Here is a 25940-nt window from a genome sequence, read left to right as displayed (position 1 = left end):
CCCTCATTCTATTTCCCTACAGGGAAAATGTAGGAAAGCATATATCCTTAGGTTTCTTCTGGGTCCAGTCTTCTTTCTCTGTGTATCACTCCCTGAAGAAATCATTCTCCATGGAGATTCCAATGTTAATCTCTAAACCCATGACTACACTCTATAGATTGGTTCCAACTAGTTGGTTTAAACCTTCGTCCAGACTCCAGTCCTTTGTTCAGTCCTCAGTTTAGATGTCTCAAGAGTCAACTCAAGTTCAGCGGAACTGCACCACCCATTTGGCTTATATGTAAGAAAAGAGCTTAGTTGACACAAGAATTTAATATTCCCCACTGTGGTTAACTTTTTGCCTGTATCTATTCTTCCTTTCTTCTTTAATAAGAGATTGCTAATTTGCTGGGCACAGAATAAAGACATCATTTCCCTGCTCCCCTTACAGCCAGATGCAGCCACCTGACCAAGTTTTGACCAATTGGATGTGATCATCAGTAATGTGAACAACTTCTGGATCAGGCCCTCAAAGGGGATGGATATGCCTTTGGATCATACAAATGGAAGCAAATCTCTGAGGCGAAAAAAGTTAGAGGCAGTCAAGTCTCAAAGATTTCATGGAGCAGAGTCACCACATTAACCCTGAACCACTTACCCACAGGCTGTGACATGAGAGATTTTGAACTCCCAGGTTATTTAAATAACTTTAATTCTGGGCCTCTGTTAGCACAGCTAAGCTTATATATATATGTGTGTGTGTACATATAAATAAAATATATATATATATATATATATATATATTTTTTTTTATGTGAACAGAACCTTCCCTATAGCACCATGTGGTACCCAATAACAGACCTTCACTGAGGAAAGCCATATTCAGCTATGTTAATAGAGCCCAAAGGACAATAAACACATTAGTGTATTATGTGGAGGTTGGCAGGGAGAAGGGGCGGTTAAATGGGGAGAATAGGAAAACATGGCTTATTCACCTTAATCATCCTCAAACATCCTGTGTTTTTAAAATGTTCTTTGTAGAGCAGTTGAAATGTGATAAATGTCAGGAACACAAAACACATTAATAGGTGATGTTAGCTAAAAAAAATTGTGAAACCAAAATAACAGTCTACTTGGTTCCACAAGAGTGGGTAATTTGAAAAAAAATTTAATATAGACCATTTTAAAGTCTTTACTGAATGTTACAGAATTGCTTCTATTTTATGTTTGGGGTTTTTTTTTGGCCTCGAGCATGTGGGATCTTAACTCCCCCACGAGGGATCAAACCGGCAGCCCCCTGCACTGGAAGCGAAGTCCCACTGAATTGCCAGGGAAGTCCCAAGAGGGGGAGTTTTTTATCAAGACAGAAACTAAAACTGAAGACAAACTTTTAAAAGTTACTGATGCCCTAATCATTGGAATGGGCATGTATGCCCATGGTGCACACCAGCGGACTCAACCAAGGAAAAGAAAGTGCCCCACTAAGCCTGGTTACACTGGCCACTCACTCCTTTAAATCCAAGCCTCCCTCAGATAGCTGCCATTCAAGACCCTACCCATCTGCCCCCTCACTCTCCCTGTAACACATTTGTGTGTCTTGCTAATAGGCTATCTATGGAAAGAGTTAAAGGTTTCATTCAGCAGGCACATGGGTGTCAATCAGAGATCCAAGAATATCCAGCAAAAGAGAATGGTAATGTGGGTCAACAATACAAAGTTTTCACTGATTAACAGTGAAATGAGAACAATGAAGACAAAGCACTGTATATTTCAAGAAACTAAATATGCTAGATTTCAAGGACTATCCTTGTATCAGTCAGGATCCCAACAGGAAAAAGATGGAATATTTGAATGACGATAATCACAAAGGGACTAATAACAAAGATGTGGGTGGGTGTAAAAGAACCCTAAGACAGCGTAGTCAAGGAAAGTGGGCTCATAGCAGCTCACCTGTCACCATTCCTGGGTGAAACTGTCAAAGGTGGAGGGAATGGCTACAGGATCAGAGCAGACCTTCTACCAGTGGCTTTGACTCTTTCTCAGCGGGACACAGACAGTCTGTGGGAACCTCAGAGGAAAGAACAGGATAAACACCTGCCTTCACTCTCCTCCATCCCTCTCTCTTCTATGGGGAACCTTGATAGAAGCGGGGGCCCAGGAATTCTGTTAATGGGGCCACACAGGCGGGCCCTCAGGGCAGAAAGAAGGGAGATTCTAATCAAGAATGCTAGTCAAGAGAGGCTCCCTACACACTCTTTTCTATTTAAGACTTCATATCTCTTCCTTTCATCTGGTGGTGTTTTAGAGGGGGAAAAAAGATATTATGAGGATGGCAATGGATAGTAGTAGCTGTTTTTTAATGTATTTAACTTGACAAAATAAAATGATACCAACACTAACTTGGTTCCTGAAGTGGGAATTACTGAGATTATTAGTTGTGACATACTAAATCATTGTTAGGTGTCAGAATTTGATGCCAAATTGCATCATTCTCTCTCCTACAATAAACACCTTTTTAATGGCAAAGATGTTTGTTTAACTTTTACTTCTCTTGTGCTTTCTAAGGAGCCATGGACTGTGCTGAGCCCAGAGCTTACAACAGGTACGTCTGCTTGTTATGGATAGCCCCCACCCCTGTCTGGATGCTCCATGCTAGAAGAAACTAAGAGAGGTGAGGAAGCACTGGCTTGTGAGTCTCACGGACCCAGGTTCCAATGTAGCTCTACTGTGTTTAATATTAACGTTGGGGTGTGACCATTATCTTGCTCAGGTCTCATCTTAAAAAGGCAGGGCCGGGGGAGGTGAATAGGATAAAAGAACCCACCTCATAGTGTATCTAGCCTATGGGGTAATTCTAGCACAACTGTCAACGAAGGCATCCTAGAAATCATGGGTATGACTATTATTACATATTAACATCACTGTAACTGAAAAGGAGCGGGGCTGGTCTTCGCAAGGCACCTGCAAGGAACTGTGTACTTCCTAACTCTTAATTCTTTGTCTGGGGATGATATCCCTGTAGCTCCTGATAGGTGCCTCCAAGGCAAAGATGAGCCAGAAAGCAATCAAGAATGTTTGGGCTTCTAAGTTATATTCCTCAACTCTCAAGGATATGGCAGTGACAAGCTCTGAGGTATGTTATTTTACCCACACTAATCTATGAATTCAACAGATATTATCTTATCTAATCCCCATAAGGACTTGCTGAGGTAGGTGTTCTTAGGCCCATTTTAGTGATGAGAAAACTGAAGTAGAACCTGAAACCAGTTTGGTAACCCTATGGTCTCTGGGAAACTGGTCTCTCTCTTTTTTTTTTTTTTCCCCCGACTGTGCTACACAGCATGTCCAATCTCAGTTCCCTGACCAGGGATCAAATGCATTCCCCCTGCAGTGGAAGCTGGATTCCTAACCACTGGGCCACCAGGGAAGTCCCAGAAACCAGTCTCTTAAGCCATTACAGTAGTAACACTCCAACCCACTCCTATCCTGGAATAAGTAAACCTTCCCCACCTCCCACCAATTTCCCAGGGTGGGTGGGATTTAAAGTCATTTTGCAACAGAAAATATTTTAATTTTTATTTTGTTTTTGTCCCCAAAGTAAGACTATATGCCTTAATTTAAAATGTGAAGAATTTTCTGTTGTCTGAATGATGAAGACATCCTCTCAAGTATGCTAAGGTTTAATTTGACTCCCTTAACATGATGAAATGGATTTGCCATGGAGGCTCCCTAGTGTATAGGGTTCCAATTTCCCAGGCCAGTCCCTTCTCTTTCAGCCACTGCCCCCTCCACCACCAGATGTCTGGGTGACTTTTGTGGCTCAGTGGATTTTGGAAATTCATCCTGGCACAATTAGAGGGAGTAAGCAAACACAAGACTGCTCTCAGGGGCGATTTGTCAAATGTAATATGACCATCCTTCATGGCATTGCCAAAGGCATTTGAGTATCAAACAAGTAATTCAAAAACCCTAAATATTTTATGTTCCTAAATACATTTTTAATACACGTTAATCTAAAATCTGTTAGGCAGCAGCCTGCTCCCCTACCAGAAGGCCATCTTGAAAGAAAACCTCAGAAACATCCTGTCGTTAATTCCCAGTTCCATTTCTTTTCTTTTGGATTTACCATGCATTCATCTTTTTTCCTCCCTAAGATTAAAGAAAAATTACACAGAAACAAGAAAACATATCCCAGCATTCTCTCTAAATAGGGAAGCATTTGATATGTAGAGAAGATGCCTTCAGTCAATGGTTGAACCAGCCTACCCTTCCTTTAGCCAAATTAATAGGGTGTTAACGTCACAGTCTATTTTTTCTTAACTACTTTCAGGCTGCCATAATAAAAACTAGCTTGGCACTCATATACTTAGCTCTGGCCATTAAAACAGAAGCAAAAGAAGATAAAGGAGCACCATTCCAGTGTTAAAGCTCAACCGAGGTACCTATAAAGAACACTCTCAAAAGCACAAACAATAGCAATAGAACTGAGATTCAACCACCACCCAACCCGGATGTTCTAACACACTGAATGTCTTCAACTCATTACTTTCGCATCTCCCGATCTTTTTTTACCTAGTTTTATAGGCACATGGCACTCTGCCCAGGTACGAACTTCAGTGGGGCCCATATTCCTTTGAGACCCTAAAAGGAAGAAGAAAATTCCTTGTCCCTGTTGGTATATGAAAATCACAATGGGAGCCATCCAAATTAGTCAAAGTTATTGGTGATCCGGCAACAGCATCTTGATATACGGCTGCCATCAATGAGAAGAGCAGTCTTCACAGACAATCATCGAAAGCCTTAACGCCTATTTAGGACACTTTAATATAGAAACCAAGTAAATCTTCCTATTTTGTGTAGCTTTTATTTAAACATAAACATATGATTTAGACATGCTCCCTCCTGTTAAACTTTTTTTTGCTCTGTTCGCTTAGCACATTATTATCTTCACATGTACAATGCAGTGGAATAATTTGAGACCCAGGGCTTTATTTAATAATGTAATTATCCTATATTGGATTACTTAAAAGGGGCTTTGGATTTTAAAGTTCTAGTTTTTCCCATACTGGCGATATGCTCTGACACAGTAAATGATTCAGGCTTTAGTGAAAAGCTCTAAACTCAGTTTGGAAAAATATTGAGTGTTTTTGAATAAGACAGGATTAGCATAAGAGCCAATTTGCAACCACAGTTGGTGACCTTTCTACGCCTGTTCAAAGACTGGTGTGAAGACCAACACAGAGGACAGACCACGAGCAATTACAACTGCCTTATTTCAACTCTCCGCCACCTCAGGGATGGTACATAGACCAGAGAATAAAGCTCAAGTTTTCCTCAAGGTACACTTCCTGAAGGCAGGGCTGTACCTTGTCTTCCACTTCTGATATTCTATATACTACCAGGAGGAGCTGAATGAATAAACGAATGAGTGAATGAATGAATGCCGTTGAGTGTTCTGACAAAACAGTTGCAGAAGGGAATCCAGAAGGACCCATCACAAGCTGAGCATTCACAAGCTGAGCTTCGCCCAATGCTATTGTCCAGAGGAATTTTGTTTGAATTTTTCCCCAACTCAACTGAATCTGATCCAATTAACCCGTAATCTGCTGTGTGACAGGTATTGGGCTGAGGACCAGCCGTGGACAGAAAAGGATGAAATGACACCGGTGCTGCCCAGGGCTCCTGTTTCTTGCCTAGGAAGTGAAGGTTCCTCTCGCGCTCTCTAGTCTCCTTTGCCAGAGAATCCATTCACTCTTTCATGTTCAATGTCCAGGGCATATCCTAGAGCTGCGCTCCACTCTGGCATAGCAAGGGGCCGGGGAAGAACAGTCTACGGGGGCAAGGGACACAGGACACAGACAGCAAACCACAGTCCTCAGCTAAAAGTGACTTATAGAATGAGAAACTGTCATAAGTGATCTCATTCATTCAACAAATATTTATTGAGTGCTAACTGTATGTCGGACTTCCTTGGTAGCTCAGTGGTAAAGAATCTGCCTGCCAGTGCAGGAGACGCAGGTTCAGTCTTTGGGTCAGGAAGATCCCCTGGAGAAGGAAATGGTGACCCACTCCAGTATTCTTGCCAGAGGAAGCCCATGGACAGAGGAGCCTGATGGGCTACAGCCCATGGGGTTGCAGAAGAGTCGGACATGACTCAGCTCCTGAACAACTATATGTCAGGCTTTGGGATTATCATCAGGAATTACATAAAAATCCCTACCTTCCTGGAATCTACCATTGTGGCGGAGGGGTACTGTTTGTGTCTGTGTTGGGGGAGAGGGATGTAGGGAGTCAGATAATAAAATATGAGGCAAGAGAAGTAGGAGAGGCCGTAATGGGAGACAAGGGGTAGGACTGGGTATGATGTCAAAGCAACGGTCAGGGAAGGTCTCTGCTGAAACCCTGAGGAAGAGAAGAAACAAGTGAGGCTAAAAGGGGAGAGAGGTGGGAGAGGGACGCTGGACCCTGCACACAGAGGGAACGGAGGACACAGAGGGACTGGCAGGGATGTGGTGTATTGTCAAACTCAAGGTGAAAAAAAAACAAAAAGGAAAACACACACAACATACACACATCCTAGAGCTGATGCGTGCTTCTAAATTTAAAATCCAGACTCCTTTCCTCTAAGTTTCCGGCAGGTTTAGCACGGAAGCTACTCCATAAATCAATTTCCATTATTAAAATACTGACTAGAATCTGCTTAATGCCACCCCTTTCTCAAATCTTTAATGCCTCCATAGGTATGTTTTAAACATCTTATCAAAAACCAAGTTTCATCTTCCCTGAAACAGATGAGTTTTCCTATGGAAACAGCTAATTTCCACATAATTTAAAAGATGGAGGGCCAGCTGCTCCCAGACATATGCATGAAGTTGAAGGGTGGCTAAGAGACACATATCTCTTATAGATACACTTGTCAGGAACACAAACTGGGACAACAATCCCTTTCATTTGGATGTTTAGGTTTTCTTTACATGGCTATAGGCCAACCTGATTTAATGCCTCTCCTTAACTATGGTGCATGGAATGTACCTATGTTTTTATACACTTAGGAGTCTGTTTAATTATACCAGTTATAGATCCTCATTCCCCTTCTCGCTACGGACTCATCATCACACCAGACACAATGCCCTTTCCAGCAAAACTCCTCTAATTCACTGGTGAAGACATGATGTTTAAGAAAGACTCAATATAACTTGTTGACATGCTCAAAGACTAACAAACCTTTGATGGATTAAAGCAATCGGCTATCTACTATTAATATATACGTCATCTATAATTAAAAGCCCAGAAAAGTGGGTAGGTGTTTGGAAGGAGCCACTCAAGGAAAATACATAAAAACAAGAAAAGGAGAAAAAAAAAAAAAAAGAGCAAGACAGGGTAAGAAGATTATCTTCCAATCCTCACCAGACTAGCTTTATACTAAAGTGACTGGTTCCACTGATTGTAGTGGGCATCCTCTATGAGGGTGCCCAATGATCCCCACCTATCTGTATTCATGCCCTGTATGATCCCCTACCCTTGAATGTGGGCTGGACACAACGTCTTACATCTAATAAGCAGACCTATGGAAAAGTGATAGGATTTCAATTCTGAGACTAGGTTACAAAAGGTCTGTGGCTCCTGCCACATACTGTGAGGGAAGTCAGTTCCCACGTTGGAGCTGGCCTGTGGAGAAGCCTGTGAGGCATGACAAGAAACCAGGGAGATCAAGGTCCATGGCTAACAAGGGAGCAGGACCTCAGCCCAACAGCCCAGGAACAGACAACTGAGTGAGCTCAAAAGTAGATTCTAGCCCAAAAGAGCTTTGAGATGAGTAAGGCCCAGCCAGGCACCCTACAGGAAGCTTTGAGAGACCCTGATTCAGGCACACCTAGCTAACCTTTACCCAGACTCCTGACCTACAGAAACTGTGAAGATAATGTTTTAAGATGTGAAATTTGGAGTAAGTTGTTACAGAACAATAGAGAGCTAGTACACTAGTCTTTAAACACAAAATACTTTTACACATTTTTATGTGACAATGAAAGTCTGTGAAACAAGGTGCTAAATAACAGTTTCAACTATGTCTGGAAATTAATTTCTGCTAAGAAACTGACAAGCCAATGGAAAAATGCTTTATGCAACTGCCTATATCCTGGAAAAACTGCCTTCACAAGAGGTATTTTCTTTTTTTTTTTAAGAGGTATTTTCTTTTGGGGGGTAGCCACAGAAACTTCCCAGAATACCACAAAACAATGGAGGGGCTTCCCTGGTGGCTCAGACAGTAAAGAATCCACCTGCAATCCAGGAGACCATGTTTGATCCCTGGGGTGGGTTGATCCCTTGGAGAAGCAAAAGGCTACCCAATCCAGTATTCTTGCCTGGAGAACTCCACGGACAGATGAGCCTGGTGGGTGGGCTATATTGTCCATGGGGTCTCAAAGAGTCGGACACAACTGAGGGACTGAGCACATAGAACTATATACATGTACTTGTCAGGATGGAAGGGCCAAAGTAAAATATAAACCCGTCAAGTAAAGCTAACTTTCTCTCTTCTATGCAACCAGAGGAAGCAGAGCCAATCTTACTCATCTCATCACCCCCCAAAGCACCCTGTACTAATACACATCAATTGAATTGAACTGAATAAGTTTGCAATCAAAAGCCTATTTTTAAAAATAGAAATGGTGTGCCTTTAAGAACAATATTATATCCTCAGCTATTGCAGAAGAATCCCAAGCGTCATCTCTCTTGTCCTCCTCTCACCTTTTCAAGGGCCTTGGCACAGCTGACCATTTAGACACTGTGCTGGGTATACATACAATCTACAGGTCCTGCAAACACATAGTCCTCATGGCCAAGATCAAGGCAAGGCTTCTCTTTGCTTTAGCCAAAGAGAAAAAGGCAGAAAACAGCCTTAAAAATTAAGGTGAAAAAATATTAAGACAACTGAGGTACTTCAATATTCTGACATGCTGAAAATGTTTTCACTCCACTGCTTTGGGGGTCATTTAAGGAATTCTGGGGGTCAGGAATGATTTGAACACCTGCTTGGCTGTCTATTGAATTACTGATCTAGTAACATCCAAAATGTGGAGAAATAGGACCTAAACTATAAAGAAAAATGCCAGAGCCCATTGATCATTTTAAAAGACACTACCATGTGTGTGATTCATATAATTTGCATTAGAAAAAACATCTTCACCCTTTATACTAGAACCTCCTCCTTGCCTGCCCAGATCATTGGGGCTGCATATTTTACAACCCGATGAACTGTTGCTGAATTCACACTCAGCCCCCAGGAGCACAGAACACAATTAGACTATTATGAAGAAGGTCCACAAGAAACAGAATGGAACAGATTATTTCACTCAAGACATACAGAATTCAATTATTTTCTGTATTTACAACCCATGTACACTAGATTTTGGAATAATTTGGTGGGGAGCTTGAGTACTATAGCAGTGTTTTCATCTGAATTCTAGTCATCTGATATGCACTGTGGGATTACCCCAAAGCTAAAGGATTTAATGGCCCAGCAGGCAGTCTCTGTTTTGAAGATCCTTCTTCTAAGCTCCCCCAGCCATTTTGGCTGGGACCCTATCCCTTTATATCCATTTGCTGATGCTTTCTGCTTTTTAAAAGAACCTGGCATTACACATCTTAAAGGAATTGGTTTGGAATGCACTCCCTACCACCACCACCAAAAGAAGAAGAGGATGAGATGACAGGGTGAAACTAGTTTCCAAATTAGGGGTGTTCTGAAGAATAGGAACTAGGAGAGACTTTTTAAAATGGTGGGAAAATGAGGATATTTAAAATAAATCCACTGTTGTGACATTCAGCACATCAACACCAGGTTTCCTGGAGGTTGCATCATGAAAGGGGAGAGACCTGGGAAGCACCAGGTCTGAACTTCCTTTAGTACACTGAGATGGGACATCCGGAATGCAGGTTTTATCTTTTGACTCCCATCTCATTTTATTTTGTTGTGGCTGATGGAAGAAGTGCCTCCTCAAGGTTCTTTAAGACCCAAATGGAACAGAGCTCAACAGGCTTGAGGGTGCCCCGTTCAGAGTGACAGGAAAGCTCAAACACACCTCAAAAAAACTCTGAACCTAAACACAAGAAAAATCTTTTGGAGAATGGAGAACCAGGAAGTTTAATTCTGTTTAAATTGATAATTTTCTTAGTTATTTTTTTTTAAACAATAGTTAGAAATCCAATGACTCAACCAATAAATTACTTATTAAGGCACTATTAACAGTCTGAGCAATGTGACAGACTTCGTGGAGACAACAAAGTTAAGATTTGGTCCAGAATCAGGAAGGGCAGGGTCGATAACTCACATCTGCTAAAGGCCTGGGTCTGCTATTAGCCAGACCACGGTTTGGGGCTTTATGTACATATAAATCTCATTTGATAATTACAGCCCAGCAAGACTAGCCTATTTCACAGATAAGGAAACAGGGACCCCAGAAAAATTCAGTAATGGACCAAGATGACATGCAGCTAAGAGGCAGAATACACATGCATGTGTGGTTCTACCAAGCTTCAAGACAAAGAGTTTATATCCTAACTAGCAAGAAACAAGACATGTGAAATTACTAACCAGCCCTGCCTCCAGGTTCAGGTCCAGCCTGACCTGCTAGACAACTCCAGGTCCGGCCAGTCTACCTCCCTGTCCATCGGACCCCTGCTGCTCTGCCAAGGGCAGGCCACTTCCAGTCCTGGAACGTCCTGCCTTTCTATTTTTCTGTGGCTTCTTTTGCCTCCTCTCTCACTCTCTTCAAAACCTCCACCCATGAAAGCCCTAGGTATTTTCAAGGGCCTGATGTTCACAAGCTCCCCTTCTCCAGGGTGCCTTCAGCATGGCTACAGGAGACCTCCCAACTCACTCACTCGTTTCTCTCCACATTTCCATCCCTGTTCCCTTCCTGACTGTGGGCCCCAGCTTGTGCATCCATCCATTCCTTCCATCCCTCCAGACTCTCTGGCTGGAGAGAATGGTGAGGGTTTTGTCCACCAGGCTGCTTGAGCTTCTTCCTTTGCTGCCCCTTTAAGACCAAAAGATTCCTTCTGCTTCACTACACAAAATGGGCCAAATATGAGAAAGTTTTAAAAACTGTAATACTCCAAAGCTTTGCTCTGCAGAATGCAAGGTGGCAGTCCACGGGCCACATCTAGATTGAAGACACATTTTGTTTGGCCCACAGAGTTTTTTAAAAATTGGACAGAATTGCCAACTATAACTACACAAAAATATGGCTTTGGGGCACTTCTCTTGAAAAATGGAAAAATCTGGCAACATCAAATGACACTGCTGCCCTGCAATGATGGGCAGGACCTGAGGAGCAACGTACAAAGAAGTCACTGCTCCCTGGTTCTTCCAAGGATCACATCATCCCCCAGCCTTGGCTCCACCACGGCTTCCTGACCAGGCCCACACCTGTGCCTCTGCTCTGGGTCCCCCTCTCCCGTCATCAGGTAAGGTGGGTTTTGAACAAGACCTTGAAAGATGGATACAGAGGTTGTGCTATTTTATTACTTCACGGGGAAAAACCTCAGCAGATTTTACACCCCCTTTCTGGTACGGCCCCGTTTCTTCGGCTTGTTAGCAGGGCAGCACGAGGGTTTTGCCTTCTGTGTTCTGGAATCAAGACAGCTCAAGCTCCCATTTAGTCTCTATCGTTTACCTGATGAATGAATTTAGAAATCTGGATGGCCGAGCCTCTCGGGTTGCCCTCTTGCAAAATGAAATGACTGCCTCATAGTATTACGGTTACACGAAAGGTCCAAGTGAGTTGTCAGCACTAGTTTCACTACTACCTTTATTAGGACCATTTTAGTACAGATACCTAGAGTCTGTCGTAAAGAGTGAAGAAATAGAAAAACAAATGTCATACATTTACTCATACAAGTGGCATCTAGAAAAATATTATACATGTACTTATTTGCAGGGCAGGAATAGAGACGAAAACAGAGTGGACATGCGACACGGGAGGAGGAGGGAAAGGTGAGACAGACAGACTAGTGTTGACATATATAATGACCACGTGTAAAAGAGATAGCTGGTCAGAACCTGTAGTATAGCACGGGGAGCTCAGCTCGGTGCTCTGGGATGACCTAGTGGGGTGGCATGGGGTGGTGTGGGATGGAGGTTCAAGAGGGAGGGGATATATATACACACACACACACACACACACATATAGCTGAACCACTCGGTTGTACAGCAGAAACCAACAGCATTGTAAAGCAATTATATTTCCATAAAAAAAAAGAAGCCACTTAACACTTGAAACTAACACAGCACTGTAAATAAACCATACTCCCAATAAAATTAAAAAAAAAAAAAGAAGCCAATAAAATCATTTTAGACCAGAGGTCAGGCAAATGTTTTCTGTAAAGGGCCAGACAATAAATATGTTAGGCTCTGTGCATATGTTCCAACTACTCAGCTCCTCCAGGATAGTGTGAAAGCTGCCAGAGACAATCTGTAAACAAGTGGCTGTGGTTGTGTGCCAATAAAACTTTATTGACAAAACAGGCAGCAGGTCAGATTTGGCCCATAAGCCTTAGTAGGCCTGTAAGCCCCATTTTCTACTTGTCCACAGCCATTCTGATGATGTAAATCAGCTCTGAAGATGCTATGAGGGGTTTAATGGGATCTAGACTAGTAGCCCTCTTCAATGGGTGTCAGTGGACAACGTCTAACCTGTTGACTAGATTCACCAAGATTAGGTTCAGCTCAGAAATCATGCCAAAAGGAGAATGCTCCCACCTCTACTTCCTACCAAGAAACCTCATACCAATCTTCACCAGAATCTCTCTAGCCCTGAGTTCAAAATGCCTCCACAGATCTTCCAAGTAAGAGCAGGCACCCATCATAGGTCCCTGTATTTTGCCTTCACCAGGCTAACTGGGCCACAAAATCACCTGTTTATTTAGGATTGTTTGATTAGCTGTGCCTTTACTGTCCACCCAACAAGAAACCCCAGGACGGCAGGAGCTACCTGGCTTCCTACCAGTCTCTCCAGGAACCAGCACGACCTGCACACAGATGCCACTCTGGAGGGAGAGGCTGGACCTCCTTGCCTGTCAAACTACAGAGGTGCCTGGCGCCTCGCGTGGGCTTGCGGGAGCCGGTGAAATGCCTTAGTGCATAGGTGTGTGGTAATACCATCAAATTAACGCGCGTATCAGTCAACAGCCAATCTGATCGCTTAGTACTGAGACAACAGGATAGAAGCTTTTAAGAACCATATGCTGAATAAATTAATAAAAGACCAAAAGAAACTCTTCATAAAGGCTCAGACAAAGTATAAGTCAGTATATAATGAAAATCCTGATTTTAATTCTCAATCTATTCTAAATAGGGGGACACAAAAATCCCCTGGTGGAATTCAGAACCAGGTGTTTTCAATTCTGCATGAGTCTTACCTATATGTGACTTTGGGTAGGTTACTCAAGACCCAGCTGCCTCATCCATAAAGTATGGAAATATCACAATACTATCAACCTTGGAGAATTTCTTTGATAATTAAATGAGTATTTGATTGGTATGTTAATATATGTGTAATGCCTGACACGTTATAGATACCCAATAGTCAAAAAAACATCGTAACTTCATTGAAAACACTGTGGGTGAAACTTTTGCAAATGGTTTTGGAAAAGAGCAAGTTAGGACACTTTCTTTGGGTTGCGCATCTGAAAGGAGGAGGTGTGAATGTGGTTCCAAGATGACAATGTATGGAGATGGGGTTTCTCTGTTCTGGATAAATCAATCAGGCTGCCTTTTCCTTCTTCCTATGGGACAGTGAGTAACATGAAAACATAAATCTTTATCTGGGCATCAGTCACTGTGTTCACTGTTATAGCCCAGTGCAGGGAACCTGCACATAGTAGGCTTGCAATAATCACTTCTGAATTAAAGAAATCATCCATGAAAATCAAATAGTGGCAGAAATGCCAATTCCGTTTATCACCAAGAGTGCCATCTTAGCAAAGCTTTCCTTGAGACAATATAAATATCCCTATCAGAGGGCCCACCTAGCTCCAGGAAAATAATTGGAAATGAGGGTAATAAAGGTAAGGTCCAGAGGGGACCCTGAATATCAAGCCTGGTTTCCATGTAATCACTCACATTTTGGTAAGTATCTCATCATTAGAATAAAGGCCACACCCTTCATCATTGATTTCATAAAAGTGATGTCCCACAGAGCCACCGCTAAGGCCTACTGGTGTTAGCCTGCTGGTGCAGGACAGGGTACTGGGATGGCCCACCTGAGCACACCCATGGGAAACACTTGCCTGCTTTCCTCAGACTGTCGCCTCAAGAGAGCAGTCCCTTTCCGAAGCAGCAGGCGACTGTACCTGAGGGACTGGGTTCTGGTTCTACCCGTCACTCACTGGCTCTGAGCACATCCCCACGATTGTTCTGAGCCTCAGTCTCTTCATCTATTACATAAAGGGGGCTTGACTTGAATAGCCTGTGAGTCTATTAAAACATCCAAGGCTCATCAGACAGGAGCCTTTTCCTTAGACAGCCATGGCAAGTCTTCGTGGTCATCTCAATAACAATGCCAAGAGCTGTCTGGCCAGTCCTGCCTACCACCACACACATCCGGACAGACGGCAGAGGCAGAGGGACCAGCTGCACCCATGGACAGGCCAACGTTCCAGCCAGGAAAAGATCGCAGGACATTATCACAACCAACTCTGCATCAGACTCCTTCACCACAGGTCAATGGCCCTCATTCCAGAGGACGTTTCCAATCAGAATGATGCCAAAGTTGGGATGTCACAGAAGAAAAACAACTAAACCTGGGCCTTCATTAAGGAAAGTCTGCCACTCTGTGCTAAGTCGCTCAGTCATGTCTGACTCTTTGCGACCCTACAGATTGTAGCCCACCAGCCTACAGGCTCCTACAGGTTACCATGCCCTCCTCCAGAAGATCTTCCTGACAAAGGGATCAAACCCACATCTCTTAAGTCTCCTGTGTTGGTGGTGGGTTCATTACCACTAGCGCCATCTGGTAAGCCCCAAGGAAAGTCTGAGGACAAGGTAATAAGTGAGACTGGTTTTATTCTTTGGTACAGTATCTTGCTACTTTGCCTTTTTTCCCCAATGGTACTCAGAGCTGAGCTCAAATTAGGTGATGGCAAGCAAAGCTTGGACTAAACGGAAAACCAAAATGATTTCCATTTCTGATGTTCCACGAGGAATGTGGAGCAGCCTAGCAACAAGTAACTTGGTCTGTTATCTCTGTAGTGTTCATGGCTTCCCTTGTGGGAATAAAACACACACAAACACACAACACCATATATACATATCTGTATATATATACACACACACACACTTTATTATGCACACACATTTTTGAGCTTCCCACATGGCTCACTGGTGAAGAATCTGCCTGCCAAACAGGAGACGCAGGTTCAATCCCTAAGTGGAGAAGATCCCCCGGAGAAGGAAACGGGAACCCACTCCAGTATTCTTGCCTGGAAAATTCTAAGGACAGATGAGCCTAGTGGGCTACAGTCCATGGGGTCACAAAAGATTTGGACAGGACTTAGCAACTAAACAACAACAAATACATATTTTTAAACATATTCCTTAAGAAGAACACAAAAAAATAGCAAGATTAAAGTATTTGCACTTAGTTCTTTGTCTCTAGTTATACTGTGTTCTTTTGTGCTGGTAAAACAACATGTGCTTTAATTAACAAATATCTGTAAATAATTTACTTGCTTTTCAAATCCAACAGAACAATGGGGTCGATTTTCACATATATTTACCCAGCACGCATGCTGGGTCTTAAGCCAGACTCTCCCATTGTTCAATAACTACATCAAGCTGTCCAACTCTTGCTGCCCTCCGTGGTGCAGGGGTTGGGGGGTGCAGGGGGCTAGAAGCCCAAGTCTCAGAAGCCACTTGCCATTTTGCAAGACCTCAGAAGGCAAGCACATAGTGCTGTCCAGCCCAAGCTACAACAAACTCCTATGATCTCCAACCCTGGAGCCTTCTGCAAGGGAAGTGAAAGTGTGCCAGGGCTAAGGGCATTGGAGTAATGGCTGCTAGATGCAGGCGTTCTGCTGCCCTCTGCCCCCTGACAGCGTGAGGCCCCAGAACCTAAGACACGATGTATGAGGTCCGTGAATCACAAACCGCATCTAGGCTCTTCAGAGTTAAAACTGGGCACCGTGTGTGCAGTGCAAAGAAAGATGTTAAATCAAATGAGAATGACTGCTCTAGGACTGGAGGCACTATTATTTTGAATAAGATTGAAAAGGCCAGAAAAAGCAATTCAAAAACATTTCAATTATGTATTTCCCAGAACTACATCTTTGAACAACTAATGCAAATGTTACCACCACAATAAAACTTCTTCCCACATAAAAGCATATAAAACAGGTTGAACAGCATATACTTTATATATCATATGCATATTTTTGACTATTAATAAAAAATTCAAAATCTATGTATGCTTTACTCTCCTAAGCAATACAGTAATTATGATTAAGGGACAGGCAGCACAAAAAGAGCCAATTTATCTTACTCGTGCTCAGGAATACTATTGTGTAACTAAGCAACTAAAGACAAAATATGGTCTAATTAATTCACTCCTATGCTTATTTAAAAGACACAATTAGAACATTTTTATTTTCCAGCCTGCACAGTAGCTCAACATGCTTGAGGGTGTAGAAAGCAAAGCCTATTATTCTCAAAGACAAGAGTTTAATGTTTAGTGCCACTGATCAGGCTTGGAACTCAACTCTGGGGAGGAGGGGTGTACATCATAGTCAGGGTGTGCCTGAGTCATAAGAAAGGAAAGGCAGTGGGGGTTGGGGTGGGGGGACATTTATGGGGCTACTAAATTGACCAGTGGTTTCTACCCCCTTTTTGTCTCTGCACACGGATGGATATGAGACCCTGAACATGATGGTCATGTGCACAAGGACACTCACCACTGCGAGTCAATTTTATACAGCCACCAAGATTCTACAGGAAATTAATGCAATTAAAACACACATCCTGGTCTGTGTGATAAATGTCAAATATCCATCTCTAATGCAGCTAACAGTGCGTCTGATTTTAAAAGCAGAATTAATTTACACAAGTATATACTAGAGACTGATGCCATTAGCATGTTCTAAAGCACCCTTTCAATAATCGCATGTTTGAAATGTGTCATCCAAATGGACACTCACAGTCCAGGACATTAGCCACGCTCTTTGAAGGCCCAAGCCTGGCCCAAGTTCTAACCTCCAGGAAGCCAGCAAAGATCATGGTAACACTAAAAAAAGCCAAGCCATCCTCACGCAAGGGCATGGGAGCAGATTTTTCAAGAAATGCAGGAATCCATGACCACATTTCTGAGAGGCCAATGAATCCTTAAGCCAACAATCAATAAATTTATTTTAAATTTATTTAAAAGCCAAGCCAACGGGTAATCACTAGCTACAATATTATTCTGAGTGGAAGATGGCAAATATCCAACCACCCTGGCTATAAAAAAATGACAAGCAAATGCATTTGATTCCAGCGATTATATCCTGGATATTGGTTAAAACTAGACTTTGATAAATGAGCCTGAGTCCTGTAAAACTAGATGCCACTATGAACATTATGCTTTATTAATAATTAATAACAAAGTATTTACATGTATGGACTCATGTACTTCATAAAAATAGCATTTCCTTAGTATGTGCCTGATACTCAATGCCAAGAGAGGTTTTAATTGCTTACAATTTTGATTTGTCATCGGACATATGGCCTCATCAAGACCATCGGTCTGAGTAACATGCTAGTTTGCAGAAGCTGCCAACTAACACTCAGGTAAGAAGTGACTTCTCTTCCCTCAAGTTTTATCTTTTCACAGTTTGCCATCCAAAGCCTGACTTAAAAAAAAAATCTTTACTTATCTTTTAATAAAATTGCTTTTGGCCACCCCACATGGCTTTTGGGATCCTAGTTCCCTAACCATGGATTGAACCAGGCCCTTGGCAGTGAAAACAAGGAATCCAAACCATTGGACCACCAGGGAACTTCCCCAAAGTCTTGACTTTTTATGGACTGATAGCTGAAGACTGAAAAAGTGCTCAAAAAGGTGGGAGATGCTGGTTCTCACCTGATCATTCAGTCCCATATAGTCACTAATTTCTTTGGTGAGTTCTCCTAAAAAGAAACTTTTTGCACTTCTTCACACCTTATGGTGCAAAATGATAATAGATTTTAGAAGAGAAAGAAGTGTGAGGTGGGCTGCTGGAGCTGGGCCACAGGTGAATGACCTTCTGTAAGAAAGAAAGAAATTGGGCCAAGCTTAAAGAGAGCAGGTTGTGGGGAAGACGGCATTTTAATTATGTCATTCAGTCCTTCAATAGGTACTTGACAAATGCACTGAATACTGTGCAGAGACCCAGAGATAAGTAAGGCACAACCTTCCACCCCTAATAACACCACTGCGGTGGGAGCAGGGATGATGGGGTGATGAGCACAGAAAAAGAATACAGATACCACAGATGGTATGTGAAGCATGATGTGCAAACTACACGGGCGGTTAAAACTAACCACTGGACTCTAAGTCCCCTGACAGCAGAGGTGCTCGTCTGTCTTGTTCACTGCTGTATCCAGGGGCCTAGAACAGGCTCTGGCACAAAGTAGGTGCTCTATAAGTATGCATGGATTGAATGAACCTCAAAGGTGAAGGCAGTACTTCCTAATTTCCACAAAGATAATGAAAGACTACAAATAGTGACTTCAGTTCATCTCCACTTAACTAAGGGACACAGGATCCGACAGCTTTTCTGTGACCAGTATCTGTCTATGGGAGCAGACTAAGAGATTTTTGAGGGTTGGGCTATTCTCCATTACCTCTCTACCTGGTTGTCGAGCACCTAGTAGGTCTTCAGTCAATGTTTAATTGACAATGATTAATACATTCGTTTTCCAAAAACATGTAGACAGTGAGCTTTCTTTTCAAAACATATTGCATTTATTGTCAGCACAATTCACTAGTGTGTTATATAACATATTGCTTTTACATTTTTTAAAAACGTGTTGATCTCACCTCTCTATCAAGATTGATAAGCTTCTTAAGAAAAAGAGCTAAATCATGAATTGTTTCACATCCATCTCTATACCTAGCAAAGCACTGAGCACATGGTTAGCACTCAACAAGTAGCCTTTATTAACCCAGGATAGATGAATCCAACATTGGCTGGAATTAGGATCTCAACCACACAAAATAAAACTTAGTGTACATTTTACTGATTCTCAAATTTTAACATCCGAGGCTCAAAGCTGAAACAGAATTTTGTATATATGAATGTTTTTGACATATTAAAGTATTCCTTCTATTACTGGATCTTGCTCCAAAGCCAAGTAAGAAAGACAAAAAGGTACACAGTCACATTCCTTATTTCAGATCAACTCTGTAGGCCAGGGGTCAGCAAGCATTTTCTGTAAAGGGCCAAAGAGTAAATATTTTCCACTGTGTGGGCCATATGGTCACTGTCATAACTATTCAACTCTGACATTATAGCCTGAGAGCAGCTATAAACAATACATAAACAGTCTGACTGTGTTCCAGTAAAACTTTATTTACAAAAGCAGACAGTGGGCCAGGTTTGGCCCTCAGGCCTTAGTTTGCTGATGCCTGTCACAGTCCAGTAAACTCTCTCCATATAATTCATTGGTTTTCACCCTGGTTCTAAAGGGCCTGCTATGCAAAGTATAAAGGTATTCCTTCTCTTAGCTTAAGATCATTACTAACAATAAATAATAACTATTATAACAGCGTCCATCATTTGTTTCAGGACTTTTAGTATTACTAATTCTCCTGGCAAGGTAGAAACCTTTAAATCCATTTGACAGAAGAAGAAACTGAGGCTTAGAAAAAGTTAAAGAAATTGACCAAGGCTAGTGACGACCCTGAGGTGATCTCAGAAACTTCTAAAAAATCAGCTCATGGAAACAAACCAGAGGCTAAGAGGCCACCCACGGGGGAAGCAAGGACAGTCCGGCACCTGAATTTCAGAATGTGTCTGTGATACGATCAGGCAATCTAAAAAATCCTGCTGATCCAGTTAACAGCATATTTCAATAATAAAATGTAAATCCTTAAGGAGCCTTTTATAATGGCAACACAGCTAAATCCACCATATGGATGAAAGCCAGCCTGATCTGGGGTGACTTGAATCAGCTATATGTTCTAGTAAACTAACCTATACATCACCCTCTCATAGAGAAAAGCTTTCTTTAGGAAGGTCCAAGGCAGTGGTCTCCAACTTTAATGAGAACAATAATACTAATATTAATGATAGTAATAATGAGTAAATTACTTTAGCAATTCTACTATTTCCCACCTTAGTTGTAAGCACTTTATATATATTAGCTCATTTAATCCTTAAAATAATCCTAGGAAGTGGGCTCTCTATTCCCATTTTACAGATGAGAAAACTGAGGCACAGAGTTTAACTTGCCCAAGATCCACACAGAGAGAGCAAGACAATTTAAAATGCAGAATTCTGAATCCCAATTCCAGAGATTCTATATAAATTAATTTCAATAAGGGCTTGGGAATATGCATTAAAAATTTTTTTTAACTAGATAGTAAGGCTGGTGATAGTCAAACCACTGTTAGAAACCCTGGCTGCATGCTAGAATCTGTAATGACCAGATATGCTTGATCCTGACTCTCTGACAACACTGGCTTACACATCCACACTCATGTTGCAGGGGACCAGCAAGCCTTGTAGAATCCACCCCATGAAATTCAAGCTCGTACATCCACCTATTTTAAGAGGGTATATTGCCAATAGATTGAGCACTTGGCAAACTGAAAAGGAATATAATCAGAAGTTACCCAGTAACAGAGCCAATTACCCGCCTACTTTGCCATTTTCCTCCCCTGAAGAGCTACTGGCTGAATATGGCAACTGTAGGTAATTACCAGACACTTAACTCCTTGCATATGGCCTTGCTCTTCACTTTCATAATTCAAAACAGTATCATGATGAGGCCCAGAAGACTCCACATAGACCTAAGTTATTATGTTTCTTATTTATAAATTAAGAATATCTAAAGACCCCTATAATCATAACTCTTTTCTATTCATTTAATTTATAGTGATAAAGTAATTTTGCCCATAATAATGTCTCAGTATATATAACAATCTCCAGTCAGCCTTACTATTGTTCCCTCCCATTTTACAGCTGACTAAACTGAGGCTCAGAGCATTTAGGACTGTTCAAGGTCAAACAAATAGTAAACTGTAGAATCAACATGTGACTCTCTGGAATGTTTCTCCTTCACACCAGCTGCCAGTACCCTAAGTACGTGCAGGAAGCAGGGATATAAGCAGTCCAGACATTAGAATAATTATCTAAACTAGTAATAAATTGTTAATGATTATTAATAATGGTATTAAATGTAACTGTTGTTGTTATATGCCACTGACTACGATTATCTGAACTTTATAGAATAAGAATGATTCTGCTACCTAAATATCTGGTGACCTTTAGCAAAGCTGACTAACTAGTCATAGTTCTAAAATGTACAAGGAACTGCCCACATGAGTATACACTTCTAGAATGTAACATGATGTATTCAAGCTCTAGTTTCAAGACTAGGTTTCAGTGGGAAAAATACACCAAACCTAAAATTTAAGAAGGTCTAGATTCTAGCAAGTGACCTCTGACAAACCACATAATGTCTGCAAGCCTGTCTCCAGCTGTAAAATGGACACACAAAGTCCTGCCTTATCTAGCCTCCTACAATTACTGCAAAGATCAATAAGAAACTTTCCCTCCCACGCCAAAAAAAAAAAAAGTATTCTAAAGATCATAGCACACCACACAGGGACGCTATTTCTAACCTCACACAGTGATAATTTTCCTGTTTTTAGAACTGACGTCTTCATATTTCAAGAAATCATAAAAAGACAGAATGGTTCTCTTAAACCAAAAGACCATACTGAGTCCTGGCTGTCCTTTCGAAATGGATGCTGATATCAGCTCAATCAAGAAATTATTAACCTCCATTTGGCTACTTTAAATAAACTGCCCTGGCTGATTAAATGTGCTAAACATTTTCTCCAAGTAACAGTGCACATGACCATGAAACCCTCCTCTTCCAGTTATGCACTGCAAATGGCAAATGCATCATTCAAAACTATTTAAAATCAATAATAAAATCATTTCACTGTATATAAACAACTTAATAGAGTTAAATGAAAACAAAGCAAGGGTCTTAATGAGAGGGCCCTGTTGCCCCCTCTAGGTGCCAGAGGTAAATGCTGGTTTCTGTAGGCTCTCCTCCAGAGAAGACTGCTGTTGCTATTCTGCTAATGAATGACTAACTTAGGCCAGGGGGGAAATGACATCACCAGGGTGGAAAACCGATCTGCACTGGGAAACTTTCTACCTGCTTTACATTTGTCATAATTATTTTGCACAATGTAGCCTGTATTTGCATAATTTTGAGGCGTGTCATTATCTCAATTGAAAATTGTTTTAATATGGCTGAATAATTCACAATGACATCAGCCAAAGTCCTAATGAAATATACAAGTATAATCATACACCTAATTACCAGCCGTGTTAGCATTAAAAAACAAATCATGCATAATATTAGGCGATGTATACGCAGCTGAGGATTATAAATAGAGCCATCTCCCTCCCCCAAACCCCTAGAGTTTACTTTTAAATAGCAAGATTAATTTTCTCAGGTATGGCTCATACAGCAATGACGAAATGCAAAGATCATTAAAATGGTTCGCTTACATTTGCCCATAAAGAATATATTTGTAAAAAATCGTGTATTTAAAAATATATCTGTTCACTATCAGCAGTTCTACCAGATGCAATCTTTGCCTAATATTTCTTTTACTCTTAAGTCAGAATTCACTATTTAATTACACAACAGAAATTAAAACTGGACCAAGTGGGGTCAATTCAGGGTCTTTAAAAAATATTCCACTTTCAATTAAAAAAAAAAAGAGCGTGGCCACAAAATATCCCATAAAACACTGAATAATTTCCTCCTGGGTTTAGTCAGAAGTCTATTAGGCACCAGCTCTTTTCTGGATATTTAATCCTTCCCTTTTCCAGATCACAGGCCATGTTGAAGTAATAAATTTGAAAAGCAAATAATAAGAAATCAGGAGGGGGAGGAGGAGGAAGACAGCTGCGCAGGAAAGTTGGGTCGGGGGAGGGGGCCCGAGCTAGACCTTGGCAGGAGGAAAGAGCTCAACCTGTTGGTAGGTTGCAGGATTTTTCACAGTATTTCCAAACAACACCTTTGTAAAATTGCCGGCAGACGTCGGGAAATGTGAACGTTTAAAACCCAGAGCTGGCGGGGAGGGGGGAGGGCGGAGGGCGGAGGGGCGGGGGGGGGGGCGGCTGTTCGGAGAGGAGGGAGGGGCTTATTTCCGAAGAGGCAGATCGGAGGGCGAACGTTTTGACGAACTCCAGTAATTAACCAGCAGAGACCACTGATGGGTAATTCGATTCCCCGGAGAAGAAGTGAACTGGAGATGCCAAAAGTACAATCAACTCCATCAGACCAAGGAATTCTAGAAGGACTGGCAGGCAGCTAGCTTCGAGCTCCGCTCCGGGTTGAGTTAAACGGAGAACCATTCATTTAACAAAAAGATCCTTACACCTACCTCGAAAGCTCGAGAGCCTGGCACAGACAGAGCTAGCTGCCCTCAAAAGTCTGAGTTTGATTACCGTGCTCTCGCTTGGACAACACAAAGCCTTGCCAGGCGGCCGCGCAGTGGGCACAGCCTCCCCAAAATAGTTCCCCCGGTAGGTACCACGGCGCTGAGGTCGGTCAGCTGACGAGGGGAGCCCGCAGAACTGCGGTCACACATGAAATGACAGAACCGAAGAGAGGCGGCCGCCCCGGCGCCCGGTGACAACGGGCTCACCTCGGGCGTCCTCCCAGGAACGCGACGAGCGCCCCCGCGGCCGCCCAGAAACGTGCCGGGGAGGCTCGGTTCCTCTCCACCCTCCCCGGGAGCGCCGTCTGGGCACGGAGGACGCCGGACCCGCAGGGCCAGTGGGCGAGCACACACCCCTCTGTATTTCCCTCCCCGGTCCGCGTCCCCCACAGCCCCGAAGATCGCGCTGGAAGACGTCCACTTTGCGTGGAGTAATTGAAAAGTAAAACATCAAATGGTCTGTCCGGGGAGAGGGGGTGGGGACGAGAGATAGTTGTTAATGCTTAACGTGTTTGTGCCGGTTACACGACCGCTTTGAAATCCGCCCGGGCAGATCTGCAAGTTATTTGAATGTATTATTCCAGTACCTGTCATTTATCACTTTATTCAACACGTCTTTGCCAACTCAATAGCTTTTGATCTCACTCTGCCTCCATTTCGTAATTTCCGCCCTCTTAAACATATCAAATACTTACTTAAAAAAAAAAAAAAACGTGAACAATATCGAAACCCACCGAAAGAAATCCACCCATCCCCGACCGAGCCAAACTCGAAGGTAAATTTTCAAAAAGCAAAAAATATAAAAAGCATGTGATGTTCAAGCGGCAGCAGAAAGATCACACACACGCGCGCGCGCACGCACACACACACACACACACATCCTTGAACAAAACCCTTCTCGAACAAGTTATTTGATCTTGACTAAAATCAGCAGTTGGATCCTCTTTGTAAAGCTGACAGCCAAACTCTGACAATGGCAAAATACTCGAGCCCCAGCTAGTGGCGCTACCCCTTTAAAAAAGAAGTCGATCTTGCTTGCCTGCAGAAGTGAATACAGTATTTTCAAGCTTGCCCTGTAATAAGCATTACTACGGGAAAAAATAATAAAGAAAGAAGAGAGGGAGATATAAGTTTACCACCTCGCCATGGTCGCTATTTCTGCCCTGGGGAGTGTCTTCTGGGAGGAAATAAAGTTTAGAGCTGGATAAAAGTTGCCGGCTGGTCCTCTCTTCCCACAACAGCTGGAGCTCCGCTATGCAAATCGGATCCTTTGGCGTACATCTTACAAAGAAAAAGTCGCCAAGGGACAAAATTCTTGGTTTGCCTTCAAGGTGGAATTGAAAAGCCTTGTAGAAAATGTAAGGTCCGTGCAAGCCACACGGTGAGCCGACCCACTGCAGGGGAAAAAAAAGCACCAAATAAATAATGTAGACATCAGAGCACAAACGTCTATTCCCAGACACATTTACACACAGACATCCACTCTTAATACAGAAGAGCCAACAGATATAAAGCTGGGTGGAAAAATAATAGAGCCCACAAATTTTCTGCCTCCCTTAAAAAAAAAAAAAAAAAAAAAAAAACCTCCGGCCCCCCCACCCCCACCCCCCGCCACCTCTCCCTACCTCTCCATCTGAGGCGGTAAAATTACATTATGTATGTATGATCAGGGATTTTTTAAAACAATAAAAATGATTTGGGGGATGTAGAGGGTAAAAGTTTGGTGAAAAGTTTGTGGGGGGCGTGGGTGGGTGCAGAGGTGTGGGTGAGCCGGGGGGCTGGGGGGTGCCGGGGGGTGCCGGGATCGGAAGAGCGGAGGAGAGCGAAATACCTGGAGTGAGTTGGGCTCCATCTCGACGTTCTGAATTGATTGAACTCAACATTCTCTCCAAACTTGTTGGCTTGAATGGATTGCATCAGGTCCTGGAAGGGAGACACATTCTCTACCTTCAGCCGGCGTACTGTCTCAATATAAAACTAAGTTCTTGCCTCCCCTTCGCCACTAAAATGATTAAAATTATGTCCTAATATTTCTCTGACGTCTCAATTTTCAACTCCTGTCAGAACTATGTAGGTTTCCTTCTAAATGTGGGTTGATCAAATTCATAATCGACAGAAAGGCTCCGTCCGATCTCGGCGGGAAGCGGATGGATCAAGGCAAAAAATGGATAGGGAGGTTTGTAAAAATAAACTCTACCGTAAAATTGTGTGAAGATGCTATCTCCCTCTTCTCAATCTCCCTTGTCTAGCGAT

The 25940-nt window shown here is 42.4% G+C and overlaps 1 protein-coding gene across 2 annotated transcripts in view; it reads right to left on the bottom strand.

Moving 5' to 3' along the window:
* Positions 1–25699, bottom strand: part of ARID5B (AT-rich interaction domain 5B) — a 188465-nt gene extending 162766 nt beyond the window's left edge. The window contains exons 1-2 of one of the 2 annotated variants that reach the window (XM_061161604.1): positions 25519–25699; positions 24827–25081 (exon numbers count right to left, since the gene is read on the bottom strand). In XM_061161604.1, the coding sequence (XP_061017587.1) occupies positions 24827–25081; positions 25519–25539 (276 nt within the window). In that variant the 5' untranslated portion in view covers positions 25540–25699. The remainder of the gene's footprint in view (positions 1–24826; positions 25082–25518) is intronic. The other variant, XM_061161605.1, reaches the window with a different exon arrangement.
* Positions 25700–25940: the final 241 nt, after the last annotated feature.

The sequence above is a fragment of the Dama dama genome, chromosome 15, assembly GCF_033118175.1.
Source record: "Dama dama isolate Ldn47 chromosome 15, ASM3311817v1, whole genome shotgun sequence".
Lineage (NCBI taxonomy): Eukaryota > Metazoa > Chordata > Mammalia > Artiodactyla > Cervidae > Dama > Dama dama.
This window is presented reverse-complemented; position numbering and strand designations above follow the sequence as displayed.